The following is a 20,210-nucleotide window of genomic DNA, read 5'->3' on the forward strand; positions in this document are numbered from 1 at the left end:
TAACATTTCTCATATTTTCCCTGCACCATGAAAACAAATGGATAAAAACTTGGATTTAGTACTTTATGCGAATAACCAAATTCATACAAGTATGGGTAGTTTCCATTTCTTAACTGGGAGCAGGGGATATTGACTACATCTTTTAGTTTATTAGTCCCCTTAAACCATGGAGGACTATATGTTTCCTGACCATCCATCTGTCTGTCTTTCTTCAGGGATTTGGGGTCAAGGTCAAGGTCATTGTTACTTTTTTTTAAAAGGGACCGATAAAGGGCATGCATTGCTTTAGCAATACCCAGCATGCTTGTTTTATCAAAGGGAGGCCATTGGTTTACATTATTTGTTATTTACCTATAAAAAAGAAATTATTATAGTGAAATAGAAAATGTAACTTGCAATATTTGCAATATTTAACCAGTACATGCCCAACTAAAGATATATAACAGGTACACTGTAGTTATATCATCCTCTGACTATTGTGTGTTGTGTTTTATAACCCAAGAAAGATAACTCTATCAAGATTAGTATGTTATAAATGTGTTTTGTACACTAAGAAACACAACTCTGTTAGAGAGTCTTCCAGTATTTCAAACATGTTGCCTGATAAATGAGGACGAGAATTTACATACAAAAATATTTGAAATTTCCTTGGAATATGAAGGACATGCTAACTTGATATATGTTACAATGTTCCCTTGTTTTGTGATTTTTTAATAAAAATAAGGATTGTTGGGAAAAATAAATACAAGTACCTATTTAAAAAAAAAGAAAGAAAAATGAATCATGACCCCACCATCAAAATGAAGTTCACAGATTTTGGTAAAGCTTTTTATAAAGGTCAAATATAAATATATTCTTGTGTTTCCGGTTTTAAGGTCAAGACCAAGGACACTATCAACTTAAAGTTTAGTAGTTTGTGTATGTTTCAGTGTATCAAGATCAAAGTGGTTATATTTTTTGACAATAGAACAATGAAACTTATAACATGGCAGTAGGGAAAATGTATCAATAATATCAGTCTAAGATGGAAATGGAGGTACATAATGTGTGCTATTACACTACATAAACAGTGTGTCTGTATTACACTACATAAACAGTGTGTCTGTATTACACTACATAAACAGTGTGTCTGTATTACACCACATAAACAGTGTGTCTGTATTACACTACATAAACAGTGTGTCTGTATTACACTACATAAACAGTGTGTCTGTATTACACTACATAAACAGTGTGTCTGTATTACACTACATAAACAGTGTCTGTATTACACTACATAAACAGTGTGTCTGTATTACACTACATAAACAGTGTGTCTGTATTACACTACATAAACAGTGTGTCTGTATTACACCACATAAACAGTGTCTGTATTACACCACATAAACAGTGTGTCTGTATTACACTACATAAACAGTGTGTCTGTATTACACTACATAAACAGTGTGTCTGTATTACACCACATAAACAGTGTGTCTGTATTACACCACATAAACAGTGTGTCTGTATTACACCACATAAACAGTGTGTCTGTATTACACCACATAAACAGTGTGTCTGTATGACACCACATAAACAGTGTGTCTGTATTACACCACATAAACAGTGTGTCTGTATTACACCACATAAACAGTGTGTCTGTATTACACCACATAAACAGTGTGTCTGTATTACACCACATAAACAGTGTGTCTGTATTACACCACATAAACAGTGTATCTGTATTACACCACATAAACAGTGTGTCTGTATTACACTACATAAACAGTGTGTCTGTATTACACCACATAAACAGTGTGTCTGTATTACACCACATAAACAGTGTGTCTGTATTACACTACATAAACAGTGTGTCTGTATTACACCACATAAACAGTGTGTCTGTATTACACCACATAAACAGTGTGTCTGTATTACACTACATAAACAGTGTGTCTGTATTACACCACATAAACAGTGTGTCGGTATTACACCACATAAACAGTGTGTCTGTATTACACTACATAAACAGTGTGTCTGTATTACACTACATAAGCAGTGTGTCTGTATTACACTACATAAACAGTGTGTCTGTATTACACTACATAAACAGTGTGTCTGTATTACACCACATAAACAGTGTCTGTATTACATTACATAAACAGTGTGTCTGTATTACATTACATAAACAGTGTGTCTGTATTACACTACATAAACAGTGTGTCTGTATTACATTACATAAGCAGTGTGTCTGTATTACACTACATAAACAGTGTGTCTGTATTACATTACATAAACAGTGTGTCTGTATTACACTACATAAACAGTGTGTCTGTATTACACTACATTAACAGTGTGTCTGTATTACACTACATAATGTGTGCTATTACACTACATAAATAGTGTGTCTGTATTACACTACATAAACAGTGTGTCTGTATTACACCACATAAACAGCGTGTCTGTATTACACTACATAGACAGTGTCTGTATTACACTACATAAACAGTGTGTCTCTATTACACCACATAAACAGTGTGTCTGTATTACACCACATAAACAGTGTCTGTATTACACTACATAAACAGTGTGTCTGTATTACACTACATAAACAGTGTGTCTGTATTACACCACATAAACAGTGTGTCTGTATTACACTACATAAACAGTGTGTCTGTATTACACCACATAAACAGTGTGTCTGTATTACACTACATAAACAGTGTGTCTGTATTACACCACATAAACAGTGTGTCTGTATTACACTACATAAACAGTGTGTCTGTATTACACTACATAAACAGTGTGTCTGTATTACACTACATAAACAGTGTGTCTGTATTACACTACATAAACAGTGTCTGTATTACACTACATAACAGTGTCTGTATTACACTACATAAACAGTGTGTCTGTATTACACCACATAAACAGTGTGTCTGTATTACACTACATAAACAGTGTGTCTGTATTACACTACATAAACAATGTGTCTGTATTACACTACATAGACAGTACATGTATAAGCTGGTTCCTGATTTTATTGTTTTGTGTTAGGTATTTTACTAGTATGTCTAATGATAAACTTTTATGTGTGTTCCAGAAACTGAGGGAGCCTTCAGCCTCTTTGTCTGCGTACCAGGCAGCCTTGATTACTGAACATGGAGACATTGTACGAATGGTCAGCAACAATGTCCAGCAGCAGTACAGTTCTCTACAGAAACAACATCTGGACTTTACCTCTCACCTTAACAGCCAAGCTCAACAGATGCAACAACAGTTACAGCAGCTATTACAGCAACAACAGCAGCAACAGCAGGCACAACAACAAGCTCAACAACAGGCACAGCAACAGGCTGTGGCAGTGGTTGTTGCCACTGGGACACAGCAACAGCCCCTCACATCACTACCTGGGGTAGCAATGCCAGGTCAGTGTTCCAGTAATCAGTCATGTTGTCTTGTTGCTAAGGTTACAGCACTGTATCAAAATGATACAGAAATGCACCACAATGATTATAGGTAGGAACAGTTTAACTGATGAATATGTATTGTGTATCAATCAAAATACAGCCTCAAAAATAAACATTTGTTCAGGGTTATATGTTTAAGGTTTCCATTCTGATAGTATGCAATGGTCTGTGTTTGTGTTATTACATACAGGTGTTCCTCAGTCTGTCAGTGTGGCGCCAGTCATATCAGCAGTACAAGTATCATCACAACCAACCGTCTTGTCTACATCAATCCCCTCGGGTCTGACTCCAGCCAGTGTGGTCACCTCGTCACTTCCCCCCACATCCTCAGGACTGATGACCACCCCACCACCACAAATCACCACAGTTCAGTCGATTCAGGTAAACCCAGGGCTAAGTCGATTCAGGTAAACCCAGGGCTAAGTCAATTCAGGTAAACCAGGGCTCAGTCGATTCAGGTAAACCCAGGGCTAAGTCGATTCAGGTAAACCAGGGCTCAATCGATTCAGGTAAACCAGGGCTCAGTCAATTCAGGTAAACCAGGGCTCAGTCGATTCAGGTAAACCCAGGGCTAAGTCGATTCAGGTAAACCAGGGCTCAATCGATTCAGGTAAACCAGGGCTCAGTCGATTCAGGTAAACCCAGGGCTAAGTCGATTCAGGTAAACCCAGGGCTCAATCGATTTAGGTAAACCAGGGCTCAGTCGATTCAGGTAAACCCAGGGCTAAGTCGATTCAGGTAAACCCAGGGCTCAATCGATTTAGGTAAACCAGGGCTCAGTCAATTCAGGTAAACCCAGGGCTTAGTCAATTCAGGTAAACTCAGGGCTCAGTCGATTTAGGTAAACCCACGGCTCAGTTGATTCAGGTAAACCCACGGCTCATATTCAAGTTCAGACTAATGGACAAAATAACCGTTTTACAGCAAATCTGATGATAATGTGGGTTTAGGGATAAACTAATAAGATGTCACATGGCCTAATTCTTCCTTGACCTTCAGTCTTTGGTTAGTCATTGACGGTGGGGAAGTGTGATGTAAGTGTGAGTTTGATAATATTGATTTCACATTACTTGTGTTAGTATTGAGTTATCTCCCTTAGCCCCTGCAGATCAGCTAGCAGGTTTGAAACTGGACTGCTAAAATTATTTGGCAGAGTTATGGCCCCTTGATTAATGAAAAATGTCATTTTTGGAAGTTTCCATGCAATAACGGCAACAAATATTATCAGATTTCCCCCTCACAAAAGGAGGAAAGTGAGGGATATAAATTTTATGAATAAGCTTGTTAAATTTAGATATGGAAATTGTCACCAGTTAAAGTAGATTTGTTCCATAGCAAAATGTATGTATATATATCTGTTCAGAACAAGATCAGTCCATAAAGCTTCAAAATATTTACTTATGGGTGTGTAGGTAGGAAGATACCACATCATGTGAAAGAGTTTGAATTTAAAATCAAATTTGAAAAGCATTTTTGGTTTCTGTACACATGGTCACGTATCTGAAATATAGCATACAGTACCTGTAAGGCAAACAAGTAATGAATTTGTTTCTTGGGAATAGGAAAGGTCAAAAAGTTCAAACAGAATTTTTCTTGCTAGCTATGTACATTGGAAAATACTTTGACAAGGGCTTTCACATCTTACGATTCTAGACGGGTCAGCCCCAACAACAGACATCCAGATTTAACCAACCTCCACCAGGATTTGGAGCCCCACCCCCAGGATTTGTGGCGGCACCTCCTCAACAGTTTGACTTTGGTAAGTTGGTTTCTAATGTCTGTGATAAAAGGGTTCTTTTACAATGTCATCTTCATAAAGTGTAACCCTTCCTCTGTCCTGTCTTTCCATCCATTTTTTTTTACAACTTTTGCATAGTTTATCCTTCGCTGAACAATTGAGATAGGATGCTGATAACTTGTAATTTGAATTTTTTGCCCACCATTTAGGATGATGGTGGGCTGGTCGAATCGCTATGTCCGTGACTGTGATCCATCCGTTAACTGTCCTTAAACAATCCTTGTAATTTCTTGAAAAGTACTGGAGGGATATTTCTCAACCATCACATGTAGGTTCTTCTTGGTCCCTAGTTGTGCCCATTCAAATTTGAGTCTGATCTGGAAAACAATATTGTAACAAGCATTCATCTTTAAGAAAATTCTTCTTAGAACTTTGTAAGTTCCCTATTTTATCAAATGATTAGGTAAGAGGAAAAGGGAAAAGAAAGGAAAAGTAGAGAAAAGATCAGTCTTTCATGACAAGATTATTGAATGGTAGATTTCAAGATCTCTTGGGATCTATTTTTTTTTTTTTTTTGGGGGGGGGGGGGGGGGGGGGGGGGGGGGATCAGGCATCATTGTTCCAGAGTCAAGTAGAAGAATTAAATTTCTCAGATGTTAAGCTAAATTTCACTGTTAGATCCATTTCTGTCAAATAAGAATGGGGTGATCTATCAGTCACAAACAGTTCTAGTTGTTAGCTGCTGTAAGGAGCACAGATTAACATAGATTAACAAACCTTTTTCAAAACAGTGTCTGGTAGTTCCAAAAGGCTGAAAAAAATAACGACAAAAACTCTTTTTAAACACATGTGGTAGGTTCAGTCTTTGAAATAACAAACGCCACAAATTTGTGTATCATTTCAGCTGGTGCTCCCCAAGGTATTGCAGGTGTTCCTCAGGGAATACCTGGAGCTCCCCCAGGGCTACCAAATGCACCCCCAGGGCTACCTAATGCACCCCCAGGGATACCGAATGCACCCCCAGGGATACCGAATGCACCCCCCGGGATACCAAATGCACCCCCAGGGATACCAAATGCACCCCCAGGAATACCTAATGCACCCCCAGGGATTCCTCAGGCTACTGGGTCCAGTGCCCCTCAAGGAGCACCAGGTGCCATCGGAGCACCTGCATTCTCTGCCAACTTCCAAGGACCACCCCCAGGACAGTTTGCACTGCCTGACCTGAGCAAACCTCCCCCAGGGTTTGCCATGACTGCTCCACCACCTGGGCTGGGGCCACCGCCCGAGATTGACCTGACGCCATCAGTACCATACTATGAGCTGCCAGCTGGTCTGATGGCTCCACTTATAAAGGTAACTAGCTACAAAATGGTTAGCAGGTTTAAAATGCAAGATATATAAGGATTATCTTGTGAATTGTATCAACTGAAAACCTGCATGAGGTATTTTTTTAAGTAAACAGTTATGTTTTTTATGCTCGAAAAGTAATTATATATTTGTGTTAGATTTTCATTGGACATTCAAGAAGGAAATTCTCATTTTGTTTTAAATAATTATTTTATTTCCCCAAGGAGTTTTCCCTTTGTTACATCTCTAATAGAGTTGAATTTCTAATTTAGTTGGAAGACCATGAGTACAAGTCCCTGGACCCCAAGGATATCCGTTTGCCTCCCCCCATGCCTCCAAGTGAGAGACTTTTAGCTGCTGTTGAAGCATTCTATAGTCCTCCAAACCATGACCGTCCTAGAGACAGGTAAATGTTCATTAGATCAGATAACTAGTTCAAGGGGGGCAACTCTTACATAATTGTTAGAAAATGGGATTTATCCACTTAATCACTCGATTTTGTAATTTGATGAGAACATTTTGTAATTTGATATTAGTAAATAGATTCAGTACCCACAAAAGCAATATGGAATGTTCCTATGTTGTAATTGTTACTTTGGTTGTAGTGAGGGTTGGGAGAAACTTGGTCTGTATGAGTTTTTCAAGGCCAAACAACGGGCACGCCGACTCAAGGAACAAGATAGAGAGAGGAGGGGACTTTCTCCTGGGGGAAGTTCAAATTCTAGTTCACGATCACCTTCTCCTCAACCATTACCACAGCTTCAACAGAACCCGCCAGAGCGGTCAAAACGAAGGTCAAGGTCACCTTCCCCTGTAAAATCTAGATGGAGATACAACAGCGGAAACCAACAAAGCAGATCAAGGTGATATAGACTTCCTGTTTTTCTCATCTGCATATCAGAATGGTCTCCTTTATGTCATTGAGGAGGTCTGTTTGTCATTCTCTGTTATCTACATACTGTATGTTTGTTATAACCTATTTTTACTTGTTAAGTTTTTCTATCTCAGATAATGGTTCACTGTTCTTGATATCTAAACATATGACAAATATCTGATAAGGGTCCATTTTTCGTAATATTTAAACGTATTTCAGCATGAAAATCAAAAGAAATTGGGCATATTGTTTTATGTGTAAATATTGATCAATGCACTGTTGAGGTTACAGTATTAAATCTTTAGTCCCCTACTGGTGAGACCAGGGGAACGTGGTTTCCTCTCCATCCGTGTTGTACATATGTATGTAATGCCAAAGATTATAAACACTCTAGCAACTTCATTACTTGAGGGATTCTGATTAAACTTCACACAATAATAAAGGACCTTAATACCTCAGACAAGTTCGAGTTTCAGGATTTTTTGGTCAAGGTCAAGGTCACTGCTACTATTTTTAGCAGGGGCCGGTAGAGGACATATACCAAGTATGCTTGTATGTTTCGGGAAGTGATATAGTCAGTTTATGAAGAATGCCATTAGTAACTGTTTGTGAGTGGTTAATATTTTTTCATTATATTATATAGGTCATTTGTGTGACCTTGTCTCCCTCACACCTTTGATGTTTGACATGTTTTTCAGGTCTAGATCACCTTCCCCTTCACAACAACAGAGAGGATCAATGAGGAGGGAAGAGTCCCCGCTACCCTACCTGCCTACGAGTCGCTCCCCCTCCCCGGTCAAGGTCACACAGAGACTGTCACGGAGTCCAACACCACCCCTTGGTACATTGTAAGTAGTAGTAGGGTAAACCACATCCTTTATTCTCCTGTTATTTCGAGGGCTGATTGATATGTTGTGAGCCTTGTATTAAAGGATTTGAATTTTGCCGGACATTTTGTATTATTTTTCAACATAATCCCTAATCAGTATCTATACACTTTTGCCAGCGGTGTTTAAGGGCCTCCATACCACATTTAGAGAACTCCTTTTCTTGGCTGTTCAGAAAGTCATCCACTGCATGTTAGGGTTAGGGTGCCTGAAATAGCTGTTTTCAGTTTTGGAAATAAATAAAAGTCTGATGGAGCGAGATCATGTGAATAAGGTTTCAATCAATTTAAAGCCACCATCATGAATGGCAGCCATGGCAATGACAGACTCCTTCACCCTAACCCTAACCCTAAACGATTTTGTCCATTTTGCAAAAGCCGCTTGTCTTGTTTACTTAGAGTGCTACCTCTTTGATATATAAACTAACCAAATGAGACCTGTCCTTGGGTACACGGCCCTATATAGTCAGAGAATAGTAGAACTTAAGAAGAACATCCTTGAGTACCCCCTTCAATACGAGGCTCACAACCAATCAAGCAGCCCTTGTATCTAGTTTCTTAATATATTTATCCTTCAATAAGGCCAGCAGATTATTTCCTTATTCTGTGAAAATTACCAGTTAAGGTCTTGGTGATTTAGTGTAAAGATTTCCTGTAGGCCACAAGAAAAGGTCCTAACTGGAATGTTCAACACATAAAGGAAATGTTCCTTTTGTTCTTGACCGGACCTGACCTGACCTGATCTGATCTGATTTGAACTGATCTGAAATTGAAGCAAAAACTGAGAGTACAACATTGGAGCTGCTGATATCATTACTGAAACTGTATAAGAATTGCTATGTAATTATACCCCCCGCAACGAAGTTGGGGGTGGGGGGGGGGGTATACTGGAATCAGGTTGTCCGTCCGTCCATCCGTCCGTCTGTAGACACAACGATGTACCGGCTACTCCTCCTAAACTACTGATCCGATTTCAACGAAACTTCATGACAATAATCCTTATACATTGTATATGTGTGTCTATATCATGTCATAATTTTTTTGGTTACCAACCAGGGCACAAAACTTAGTTTTTTGGGCGAGTTTGTAGATGCAACGATGTACCGGCTACTCCTCCTAAACTACTTATCCGATTTCAACGAAACTTCATGACAATAACCCTTATACATTGTAGATGTGCGTAATCTATATAACATCGTAATTTTTTGGTTACCATGGTAACCAGGGCACAAAACTTAGTTTTTTGGGCGAGTTTGATGCAACGATGTACTGGCTACTTCTCCTAAACTCCTTATCTGATTTCAACGAAACTTCATGACAATAATCCTTATACATTGTAGATGTGCATAATCTATATCACGTTGTAATTTTTTGAATAAATCCCATTCACACTTTACCTTTCTAATAACCTTTTTAATTTTTTCTTTGTTATAAATTGATCAATTGAAAAGATTTTCTCATGTGAAATCATTTCATAATGTCATGTACAACAATTTATTCATAATATAGATAAAAAAAAGAATTGGGGTAACCAAGAAAACTGAATACGACTAAGTGAGATTTAACTGTATATCTTGTTTATTGTATAAATGAACACATAGTAACGATGGGGGTTGCAGGAGCGGGGGGTATGAGTTGGCCCTCTGGACGACAGTTCTAGTTATTTCTAAAAAGATATGCAAGGAAAATTGCTGGCATTAATCTTGCATTAATGATGGACAGAAGAAAACCTTTCTAGCAAGGAAATAGTATAATTGTCTTGTCTTGTCCAGTCTCAGAAGCAAGACTATAGTTTTACTTTTGTGTTGTCGTGTCACTTTTTGAGTTAACATATGTGCTTAAAAAAGTATTTAACTCAAACTTAAACCAAACTTGGTATATTGTTAGATTGCACAATGGACATAGCCATCCTTTTCAGGGATATCATCCCGAATTTATGGTCGCGTGACTCTGGAAATTAGGGATGCTAAGATCTGAACTTTTAATGTTTTGTGTTTAGCTCAGTTTCTTGAGAAATATTAGTGTTCTTTCTTTTTAAACTTGGATTATAGTAGTATGGACATCTCAACATACTATAGATCATTTTAGGATTAAAACATTTTTTTTTAAAGAAATAAACTTAGGATATATATTGCTTCTCCATTGTGACTTACAAGGAATTTTATAGTCCAATTGGAACAAGAAGAGTGTTTTTTTGTTTTTTTTGTTTGGGGTAAAAATGTCATATTTTCAGTTTTGATAAGTGATTTTGCAAAAATTCTATTTCTTTCACAATGCATGAGTATTTACACATGTCTATAAGGTATACAGAGTGATGACATGCTATCACTGTTATTGGTGTGCAGGTTTGTTTCGATTGTTTTTGGGAAAAAATATAGAAATTTTAATGAATGTTGGAGTTAATATTTACAATACTGAAAAAGCAGGACAGGCAAGACACATAATTATGCATAATTTTTTGGTTTTTTTTTAATTTTTATTTCAAAATGAGCAGCACAATGTGACTATTGGTAACAATGACATGATTCCCTGCTATACTTATTTTGTCACGAAAGACATGAAACACAATCCTGTATGTGGGTGTCATCAGTTTTATCTTTGAAAAAAAAAAAACCAAAACATCATGACTACAGGAAGTTTTGCTCGGGCATAGAAATAGCAAGAGCTTATGGTGTTGACCACTTTTGTCCCTGTATTCCAACCTGCTTTGGATGGTTTTGTAATTGAAAGAAAATAGTTTTATTACGATATGACATTTACCAAACAATGGTTTATGCATTATGGTTTGTTTTCAGTACCGACACCAATGCAGCGGACAGTTTTATGAGAGTAGGTGGTGCGGCTCCTCCACCCACAGAAGCCAAGCTTGGAATGGACAACAAAGGGCATCAGATGCTCATGAAAATGGGTAAGGGGAGACAACTTTATAACAGTATAGTTTGTTTTAATGAAAATTATCACACCTGTTACAATTTTATACTAATTGAAATTCATCAACTAGTAGCAATAGTTTGAATGATTTGCAAAATATTTTCTTAAATTTAAAAAAAAAAAAAAAAAAAAAATCTTGCTTTCTGGGAAGTGGTATTGAAATGCTGTGATTAAAAAAAAAGGATAAAATTTTCCAACTTTGAGATGACGAGATTTGAAATGTAGATTAAGAAAGTTGTAGTAAAATTGTTGAATTGAAGCTAGGCTAAAATATATTTCTGTATCTAAATGTATTCACAAGCGATATATAAAGAATCTTATGGTACTTTTTAGGATGGGGAGGTCGAGGACTTGGTGCATCAGAGCAGGGGATAGTGAACCCCATAGAGAGTGGTGATGTGCGAGACCGCCAAGATATGTACAAAGGAATTGGTATAGATCTCAAAGATCCATTTGAACAATTCCGAAAAAGCAAGAGTCATGGCTTTATACAAAGGATGAAGGCTAGAGACGAGTCAAGAGATAGTAAGTTTTTGTTGTAAGAATAAGTTTGAAGGTTACAAACAAGTTTAATTGATAGAACATGAATGAGAAACAAAATAACAAGGTTGAATTATACATGGATATAACTAGCTCAATCATTTGACAAGAATGAATTTCAAGAACACATATTCTAGAGTATTATTGTAGGACTAAAATAAGTTATTAGAACACATAATATACTCAAAGGAAAGAGATCTGAATCACAAAGGTTTGTTGTAGAGCATGATTGGATTTCAAGGTCACAATCTGACATTGTCTCTCCTTTCTCATTTAGATTGTTTTAGTAGTTAAGAAATAAGCTAATTAATTGGTTAGTTGAGATAAGGTTATTTAGTCCAGTAAGATCAAGTTGATAATAAAAGCTAACAGTGTACCTGTTAGTCTGTTTTTGATTCAGATCAGCCATGTTATCTTCAGTTACCGGTATACATGAAGTACTGATTTAGCATTCATGTTTGAATACAAAAAAGTAATTGTGTTTTCCTTCTAGCTTCATCTAAATCCTCCAAAGAAGACTGACATTTTAACAGGAAGGCAGCTGAGGAATATGTGTCCAGTGTGACTGACATTTTAACTGGAAGGCAGCTGACGAATATGTGACCAGTGTGACAGAAGCTCCAGATGGGACATTTCTCAAATTCATTTGTACTCATAAACATTCATTAAAATTATCATCTTTAAAAGACAGAATATTTCCTTTTTGTTGTATTTCATAAAATTTCTACATTACTGCCACCCTCGTTATACCGCCAGAACTGCTGTGGACAAAAAGTGGCGGTATAATGAGGGTGGTCCTACTTGTCCTGAACACCTGAATGAATTGTGATGAAATTTGGTCTGGAGCATTATGTCAAACATTATATAAACAGAGGGTGTGGCTTCCCTCGGGCCAGGGGAGGCGGGGCCCAATGTGGGAAATTCAGGTAAATCATTTAAATCGCTACTAGTCCTGAACGCTTGAATGGATTGTCATGAATGATCTGGAGTACCATTGGGCAAATGTGATCTACGTTTATGTAAATGGAGGGTGTGGCTCCCTGGGGGCTGGAAGAGCACTCGGGGCCCAATAGCGGATATTGAGCTAAACCCTTGAGATCCCCACCCCATAACCATATATAGCATTGCTAGACATCAAGAGATGAACACAATCCTGTTAATGATATAGGCCCTGGGGTCTTTCCCCACCCCAGGGACTTAGTTTCTTGGTTATATTTTTGAAACTGTTGAGATTCCCACCCCATAACCATATATAGCATTGTTTGACATGAGATGCCCGCCCCATAACCATATATAGCATTGTTTGACATGAGATGCCCGCCCCATAACCATATATAGCATTGTTTGACATGAACAAATATATATATACATGTATATCAACAAATTGAACATAAACATTATTTTTTTTTACCTTTGGTCAAATCCAACCAGGTGAGCGATACAGGCCCACTGGGCCTCTTGATACTGTCTGATATTGTGAAAGATTTTTTTTTTTTACAACCAGTAAGTTATAAATCTGTACAGATAAATTGCTTACTTATCACATGGTATTGGTGCTCCATCATAAGGCCATGTTAGGAGCTGATCATTAACGATTTGTTAAATGGCAGACATCAAGATATGTTACTGATGAGCTCCTATCATGGCCTCACTAAAACGGGAGGGACTTGAATTTTCAACCCAGAGTCCATATTATATGTAGTATTGTATTCATACATATATGAATTATGGATTGAGAATTCATGCTAAGTCCCTCTGCACTAAATCCTGTGTTCATGTTTCCCTCAATTTTTGAGTTACAATACAGAGGCACTGACAGCTGGATTAGTGGTAGCTGAATAATGGAGCCTTCCCATGAATGTCATTTTTTCTGTGTTTATATTTTCTGTTAAGTCCCTTGTCAGTAGAGAGGTGGTGAGTCACTCTACAATGTCCATATTCCATGTAGTTATACATATTTGTGTGGCGATATTCCCAAACATACCCAGCGTCCTAAGTGTTGTACCGATATAAGTATTGGCTTTAGCAGGACCTCGTTAAAATGTCTGCTGTGATAGGTTTAGGAGAATCAAGAAACAGTTAAAATAGTTAGACTATCAAACAAAATTATAATTCATCAGGTTCTTTTTATCTTTATTCAAACAATGGATACATGTTAACAAACACCCCACTTGTAGATAAAGCATAATATCTGCAGATTGTTGACACGGCCAAGTCAATCTGGAGTGGCTCTAGACAGCAGTTTATTTATACCAGACAAAGTTAAACATTCCTGAGTTTAGGCAGAGTGTATAGGATTCTAAAACAAGGAAGTGAAGTCATCAGCTGTTGTCTGGTCATATCAGATCATTAACTACATACGCAGTATATTAAATATCAATCATGTTGAAGGATTGTACAAAAACTGCCATTTAAATATAAATAAGTAAAGGCATGGATATATATTATTATACTGGATAGTAGTAAATGACACATGCTGGGTATTGAATATGAAACAGCATCACACAGATGTTTCTAGGATTTGTCAATGATGCCAGGGACATCACACAGATGTTTCTAGGATTTGTCAATGATGCCAGGGACATCACACAGCTGTTTCTTGGACTCCAGGTTTGTTAATGATGCTAGGGACAACGTACAGCTGCTTCTAGGATTTGTCAATGATGCTAGGGACAACAGACAGATTTTTCTAGGACTGTCACTGATGCTAGGCACATCACACAGCTGTTTCTAGGACTCAATGATGTTAGGGACACCCTACAGTAACAGTTGTTCTAGGATTGTCAATGATGCTAGGGACATTGTTTAGCTGTCTCTATGACTCAATAATGCTAGGGACATACAGCTGTTTCTAGCACTCAGTGGTGCTGAGGACATCATACAGCTGTTTCTAGGATTTACTAATGGTGTTAGGGAATTTCTACAGTTGTTACTAGGACTTATTGTTAATGCTAGGGACATCCTACAGCTGTCTCTACGACTGTCAGTAATTCTAGGGACATTCTTTAGCTGCCTCTACGGATGAAAGATGCTGGGGACATACAGCTGTCTCTAGGATTGCCAAAGGAGAACAGAACATCAAACAGCTGTTTCTAGGGCTGTCAATTATTTAAGAGACATCACACAACTGTTTATAGGAGTTACCAATGATGCTAAGGACACCATACAGCTGTTTCTAGGCTTAACAATGATGTTAGGCCAAAATTGTGGAATCTCAGAAGGGAAACCGAGAGAATAAAATTAGGGCGATAAACATGTTGAATCGTAGGTACAATATACACAATAGGCCTATAGTTTATCTTTCTGGGGACTTCGCAATGTAGATGTTTTGTTGGTCCTTCATGTCCCTCTCAAAATTAAGACTGATGGGACTCATCTTATGACCACAACAGTATATTATTGGTTCAACCAGTCATCGAAAATATCTCGCCTAAATCGGCAAGAGAATGCCGACAGTAACCCATGATACATAAAACTGATGGACTTACACAGTACTGTATTAAAAGTAAGCATTCGTGTGTACTTTCTGTCGTGGTTTGGAGTTTTCAAATTTGGTTGGTTCAAACTTTCGTGTTCAGGCTATTTAACAGTGATGTAACAATATTTGTTGTATTTATGTTCGTTGTTCCATAGCAACCACGAAAACAACAACAGTTTATACACAAAGAACGTTTCATTTTCTACAGAACTCCTGGATAATTTCTTTCAAACAAAATCTTCATTTTGTGCATTTGGTAGAGTCCTTTGAGATGACGGAATGGTTGCTCTTTTGCCGTGAACTTCTGTTCTACAAGGTTGTCGTAACCCTACATGTCACGTCTAAACCGTTAGGAGAAGTGACACGATTCAGAATAAATGATGGAGTTGGTCTACATTTTCAGGAATTTCCACTATTGATTCCTAGGAACAGGTGTAGGATGCATTAAACATGAATTAATTCATATTGAAGGGTGTTATTTCTCTATTGTTAAATTTTTAAATCCTTTTAAAATCTCACCTTATAATACAGTAGATAACAATCCTGCTGCCGTCTTTTTAATATCGCTCTGTGATAATATTCACTGAATCCTTTAAAATCGCATTTTCTTCGTTTCATTGAATTATTAGCTGCAAGTACTTATTATCATTTATGGAAAATGGAGTCGTTTATAGACGTGATCTACAACTACAGTGAATGCTGTCTACCTCAACAGGAGGAAAGAAAACAAGAGCAAGACTCAGCAGGCATCTCAATATAAAAAGCAAAACCAGGAAAGCAAACGCCGAAACAACATGAAAGGCACTAATAGAAACTGAGGAAACTCCGAAACAATTAGAAAAACAACATTAGGAACGGAGGAAATAAAAAAGATACATGCTAATTTCAATTTCTAATAATCTTCCCCTACCTTGATAATTTGGCAAAGGAAGACCAACCTGATGGATGAGATTCTTGATTTCTAATCACAGACACCGCCCAATGTTGAGCATTTAAGACTCTCACCTCGAGATATGCAAATTCACTGTTGTATTTTCATAGGGAATAGCTATTTCCCGTAAGCAGTAAGAACTGGTCAGGCTTGATTTATGCATTGTGAGGTCACTCACGTATTGTGACAGGATTCCTGGTTCAGAAGGTCAGCGTGTGATATCTATCATAACCCTAAGATGTTATTGTTAAAACGATGATGATGATGATGATGAGATAAATCATTGGTAATAGGGAACAGATAACCGCAATGATAGAAACAGAGGAGACGGGGAACAGAGTGGCCAACGATAGAAACAGAGGAGACAAAGATAAAGGCAAGGATAGAAACAGAGGAGACAAAGATAAAGGCAACGATAGAAACAGAGGAGACAAGGATATAAACAGAGGAGACAGCGAACAGAGAGGCCAACGATAGAAACAGGAGAAAAAGATAAAGGCAAGGATAGAAAGAAAGAAGACGACAAACAGAGAGGCCAACGATAGAAACAGAGGAGACAAAGAGAAAGGCAAGGATAGAAACAGAGGAGACAAAGAGGCCAACAATAGGAACAGGGGAGACAGAAAAAGGGACCAAATAATAGCAACAGAGAAACACAGAGAAAGAAAACAATAGGATAGGAGAAGACAGATACAAAAATAAAGAGAACGATAGGAACAAAGGAGACAAATTTGGAGAGACAGAGAAACAAAGAGACCAACAATAGGAACAGAGGAGACAGAGAAACAAAGAAGCCAACGATAGGAACAGGGGGGACAGAGAAACAAAGCGACCAACAATAGGAACAGGGGAGACAGAGAAACAAAGAAACCAACAATAGGAACAGGGGAGACAGAGAAACAAAGAAACCAACGATAGGAACAGGGGAGACAGAGAAACAAAGAAACCAACAATAGGAACAGGGGAGACAGAGAAACAAAGAGACCAACAATAGGAACAGGGGAGACAGAGGAACAAAGAAACCAACAATAGGAACATGGGAGACAGAGAAACAAAGAAGCCAACGATAGGAACAGGGGAGACAGAGAAACAAAGAGACAAACAATAGGAACAGGGGAGACAGAGAAACAAAGAGACAAACAATAGGAACAGGGGAGACAGAGAAACAAAGAGACAAACAATAGGAACAGGGGAGACAGAGAAACAAAGAAACCAACAATAGGAACAGGGGAGACAGAGGAACAAAGAAACCAACAATAGGAACATGGGAGACAGAGAAACAAAGAAGCCAACGATAGGAACAGGGGAGACAGAGAAACAAAGAGACAAACAATAGGAACAGGGGAGACAGAGAAACAAAGAGACAAACAATAGGAACAGGGGAGACAGAGAAACAAAGAGACAAACAATAGGAACAGGGGAGACAGAGAAACAAAGAAACCAACAATAGGAACAGGGGAGACAGAGGAACAAAGTGACCAACAATAGGAACAGTGGAGACAGGGAAACAAAGAGAGCAACGATAGGAACAGGGGAGACAGAGAAACAAAGAGACCAACAATAGGAACAGGGGAGACAGAAGAACAAAGAAACCAACAATAGGAACAGGGGAGACAGAGAAACAAAGGGACCAACTATAGGAACAGGGGAGACAGAGAAACAAAGAGACCAACAATAGGAACAGGGGAGACAGAGGAACAAAGTGACCAACAATAGGAACAGGGGAGACAGAGAAACAAAGAAACCAACGATAGGAACAGTGGAGACAGGGAACAAAGAGACCAACGATAGGAACAGAGGACACAGAGAAACAAAGAGACCAACAACAGGAACAGTGGAGACAGGGAAACAAAGAGACCAACAACAGGAACATGGGAGACAGAGAAACAACGAAGCCAACAACAGGAACAGGGGAGACAGAGAAACAAAGAGACCAACAATAGGAACATGGGAGACAGAGAAACAACGAAGCCAACAACAGGAACAGGAGAGGCAGAGAAACAAAGAGACCAACAATAGGAACAGTGGAGACAGGGAAACAAAGAGACCAACAACAGGAACATGGGAGACAGAGAAACAACGAAGCCAACAACAGGAACAGGGGAGACAGAGAAACAAAGAGAGCAACAATAGGAACAGGGGAGACAGAGAAACAAAGAGACCAACAACAGGAACATGGGAGACAGAGAAACAACGAAGCCAACAACAGGAACAGGGGAGACAGAGAAACAAAGAGAGCAACAATAGGAACAGGGGAGACAGGGAACAAAGAGACCAACGATAGGAACAGAGGACACAGAGAAACAAAGAAACCAACGATAGGAACAGGAGAGGCAGAGAAACAAAGAGACCAACAATAGGAACAGTGGGGACAGGGAAACAAAGAAACCAACAAAAGGAACAGGGGAGACAGAGGAACAAAGAGACCAACGATAGGAACAGGGGAGACAGAGAAACAATGAGACCAACAACAGGAACTGGGGAGACAGAGAAACAAAGAGAGCAACGATAGGAACAGGGGAGACAGAGAAACAAAGAAACCAAGAATAGGAACAGGGGAGACAGAGAAACAAAGAGACCAACAATAGGAACAGGGGAGACAGAGAAACAAAGAGACCAGCTATAGGAACAGGGGAGACAGAGAAACAAAGAGACCAACAACAGGAACTGGGGAGACAGATAAACAAAGAGACCAACAATAGGAACAGGGGAGACAGAGAAACAAAGAGACCAGCTATAGGAACAGGGGAAACAGAGAAACAAAGAGACCAACAACAGGAACTGGGGAGACAGAGAAACAAAGAGACCAACAATAGGAACAGGGGAGACAGAGAAACAAAGAAACCAACTATAGGAACAGGGAAGGCAGAGAAACAAAGAGACCAACAATAGGAACAGGGGAGACAGGGGAAACAAAGAGGCCAACAATAGGAACAGGGGAGACGGAGAAACAAAGAGACCAACAATAGGAACAGGGGAGACAGAGAAACAAAGAGACCAACTATAGGAACAGGGGAGACGGAGAAACAAAGAAAAAAAGATAATAGAAAAAGAAGGAGTAGACATCGACAAGAGGAAAACCACAGGAAACCTCCACAAAAAAATATGTTTCCTGTCAATGTATATGGATGAAAGGATATACACTTAAACTACATTGGCGAAACCATAATTTTGTAGTACACATCTTTTAGCTCGGGTTCACCAATTGGGTACGTATATCTACCTTAAATCATGACATGTATACTGTATCCCCTCACAATAAAATATACAGAAAGTACATAATTATATAATGCATGACTACTGCATCTAGATGAAGGATTATACAAAATACACACAAATACTAGTACCATTTAAACTAAATTGTGTCACTATTCGAATGAATTAAAACGTGATAAGTCACGACTCAAAAATCTACCGTCATTTTCTACCGCCCGCAATCCCAAAGTATTGTACAAAAGGCACACAAGATATTAGCACCTTTCGAAAGACCTTAACATTAAAACAGTTTTTTTTTTACTATATCTAGGGAGATCGACTATTTCATCTTCTTTAGTTGTGGGTTTGCTGTCAATTCTTAGCTTTTACTTTTTTTTCATTTTAAAATACGACATTAGCTAGATTCGACAAAAATGACATGGTATGTGACGTCGATGAAGTAGAAGACGCAAATCATTTTGAAACATCTGGATCAGGTTCCCTTTTAAGGAGTCTGTATGTTTTTTTCGGCTTTTAAGGATTTTCCATCTTTTAAAATGCGAATGGTTATATTATAACCGTATATACGAACAAAACATCACTACACAAACCATGTCTTATAAGTCAGTTTAAATACTTACTGAACAATTTTAAAAAATGTTTGTTTTTAAAAACAAATAAAATTATCAGTAAGAAATGTCATTCTGACGTCACATATTTGTGCTGTGAAATTCATTCGACTACCTACAGCGTTCAAGGTGACGAATCTCTGATTAAATTTTCCATTCAATATTATCACTCGGTCTAACTGTATTTACTTTTTTTTTTTATATTGCCA

At 38.2% G+C, this 20,210-nt stretch overlaps 2 protein-coding genes across 3 annotated transcripts in view; both read left to right on the top strand.

Annotated features, from left to right (window-relative positions):
• The window catches only part of LOC117325669 (calcium homeostasis endoplasmic reticulum protein-like), a 97,590-nt gene extending 85,126 nt beyond the window's left edge, over positions 1 to 12,464 (top strand). The window contains exons 10-20 of one of the 2 annotated variants that reach the window (XM_033882078.1): positions 3,083 to 3,407; positions 3,640 to 3,830; positions 5,103 to 5,208; positions 6,092 to 6,543; positions 6,810 to 6,943; positions 7,143 to 7,400; positions 8,110 to 8,259; positions 11,093 to 11,205; positions 11,562 to 11,753; positions 12,262 to 12,305; positions 12,353 to 12,464. In XM_033882078.1, the coding sequence (XP_033737969.1) occupies positions 3,083 to 3,407; positions 3,640 to 3,830; positions 5,103 to 5,208; positions 6,092 to 6,543; positions 6,810 to 6,943; positions 7,143 to 7,400; positions 8,110 to 8,259; positions 11,093 to 11,205; positions 11,562 to 11,753; positions 12,262 to 12,290 (1,950 nt within the window). In that variant the 3' untranslated portion in view covers positions 12,291 to 12,305; positions 12,353 to 12,464. Of the gene's footprint in view, positions 1 to 3,082; positions 3,408 to 3,639; positions 3,831 to 5,102; positions 5,209 to 6,091; positions 6,544 to 6,809; positions 6,944 to 7,142; positions 7,401 to 8,109; positions 8,260 to 11,092; positions 11,206 to 11,561; positions 11,754 to 12,261; positions 12,325 to 12,352 lie in introns of both variants that reach the window. The other variant, XM_033882077.1, reaches the window with a different exon arrangement.
• Positions 12,465 to 14,276: 1,812 nt separating this feature from the next.
• LOC117326475 (octapeptide-repeat protein T2-like) lies at positions 14,277 to 18,461 on the top strand. Its single transcript, XM_033883223.1, has 2 exons — positions 14,277 to 14,378; positions 17,862 to 18,461. The coding sequence occupies exons 1-2, from the start codon at positions 14,277 to 14,279 to the stop codon at positions 18,459 to 18,461; spliced, it is 702 nt and encodes a 233-aa protein (XP_033739114.1).
• Positions 18,462 to 20,210: the final 1,749 nt, after the last annotated feature.

This window comes from Pecten maximus, chromosome 4 (assembly GCF_902652985.1).
Source record: "Pecten maximus chromosome 4, xPecMax1.1, whole genome shotgun sequence".
Lineage (NCBI taxonomy): Eukaryota > Metazoa > Mollusca > Bivalvia > Pectinida > Pectinidae > Pecten > Pecten maximus.

Coding starts and splice junctions, on each gene's coding strand:
- LOC117326475 (XM_033883223.1), top strand. CDS start 14,277: ATGTTTCTAGGATTTGTCAATGATGCCAGGGACATCACACAGATGTTT. Junction 14,379..17,861: donor AGCTGTTTCTTGGACTCCAG/GTTTGTTAATGA, acceptor CAATAGGAACAG/GGGAGACAGAGGAACAAAGT.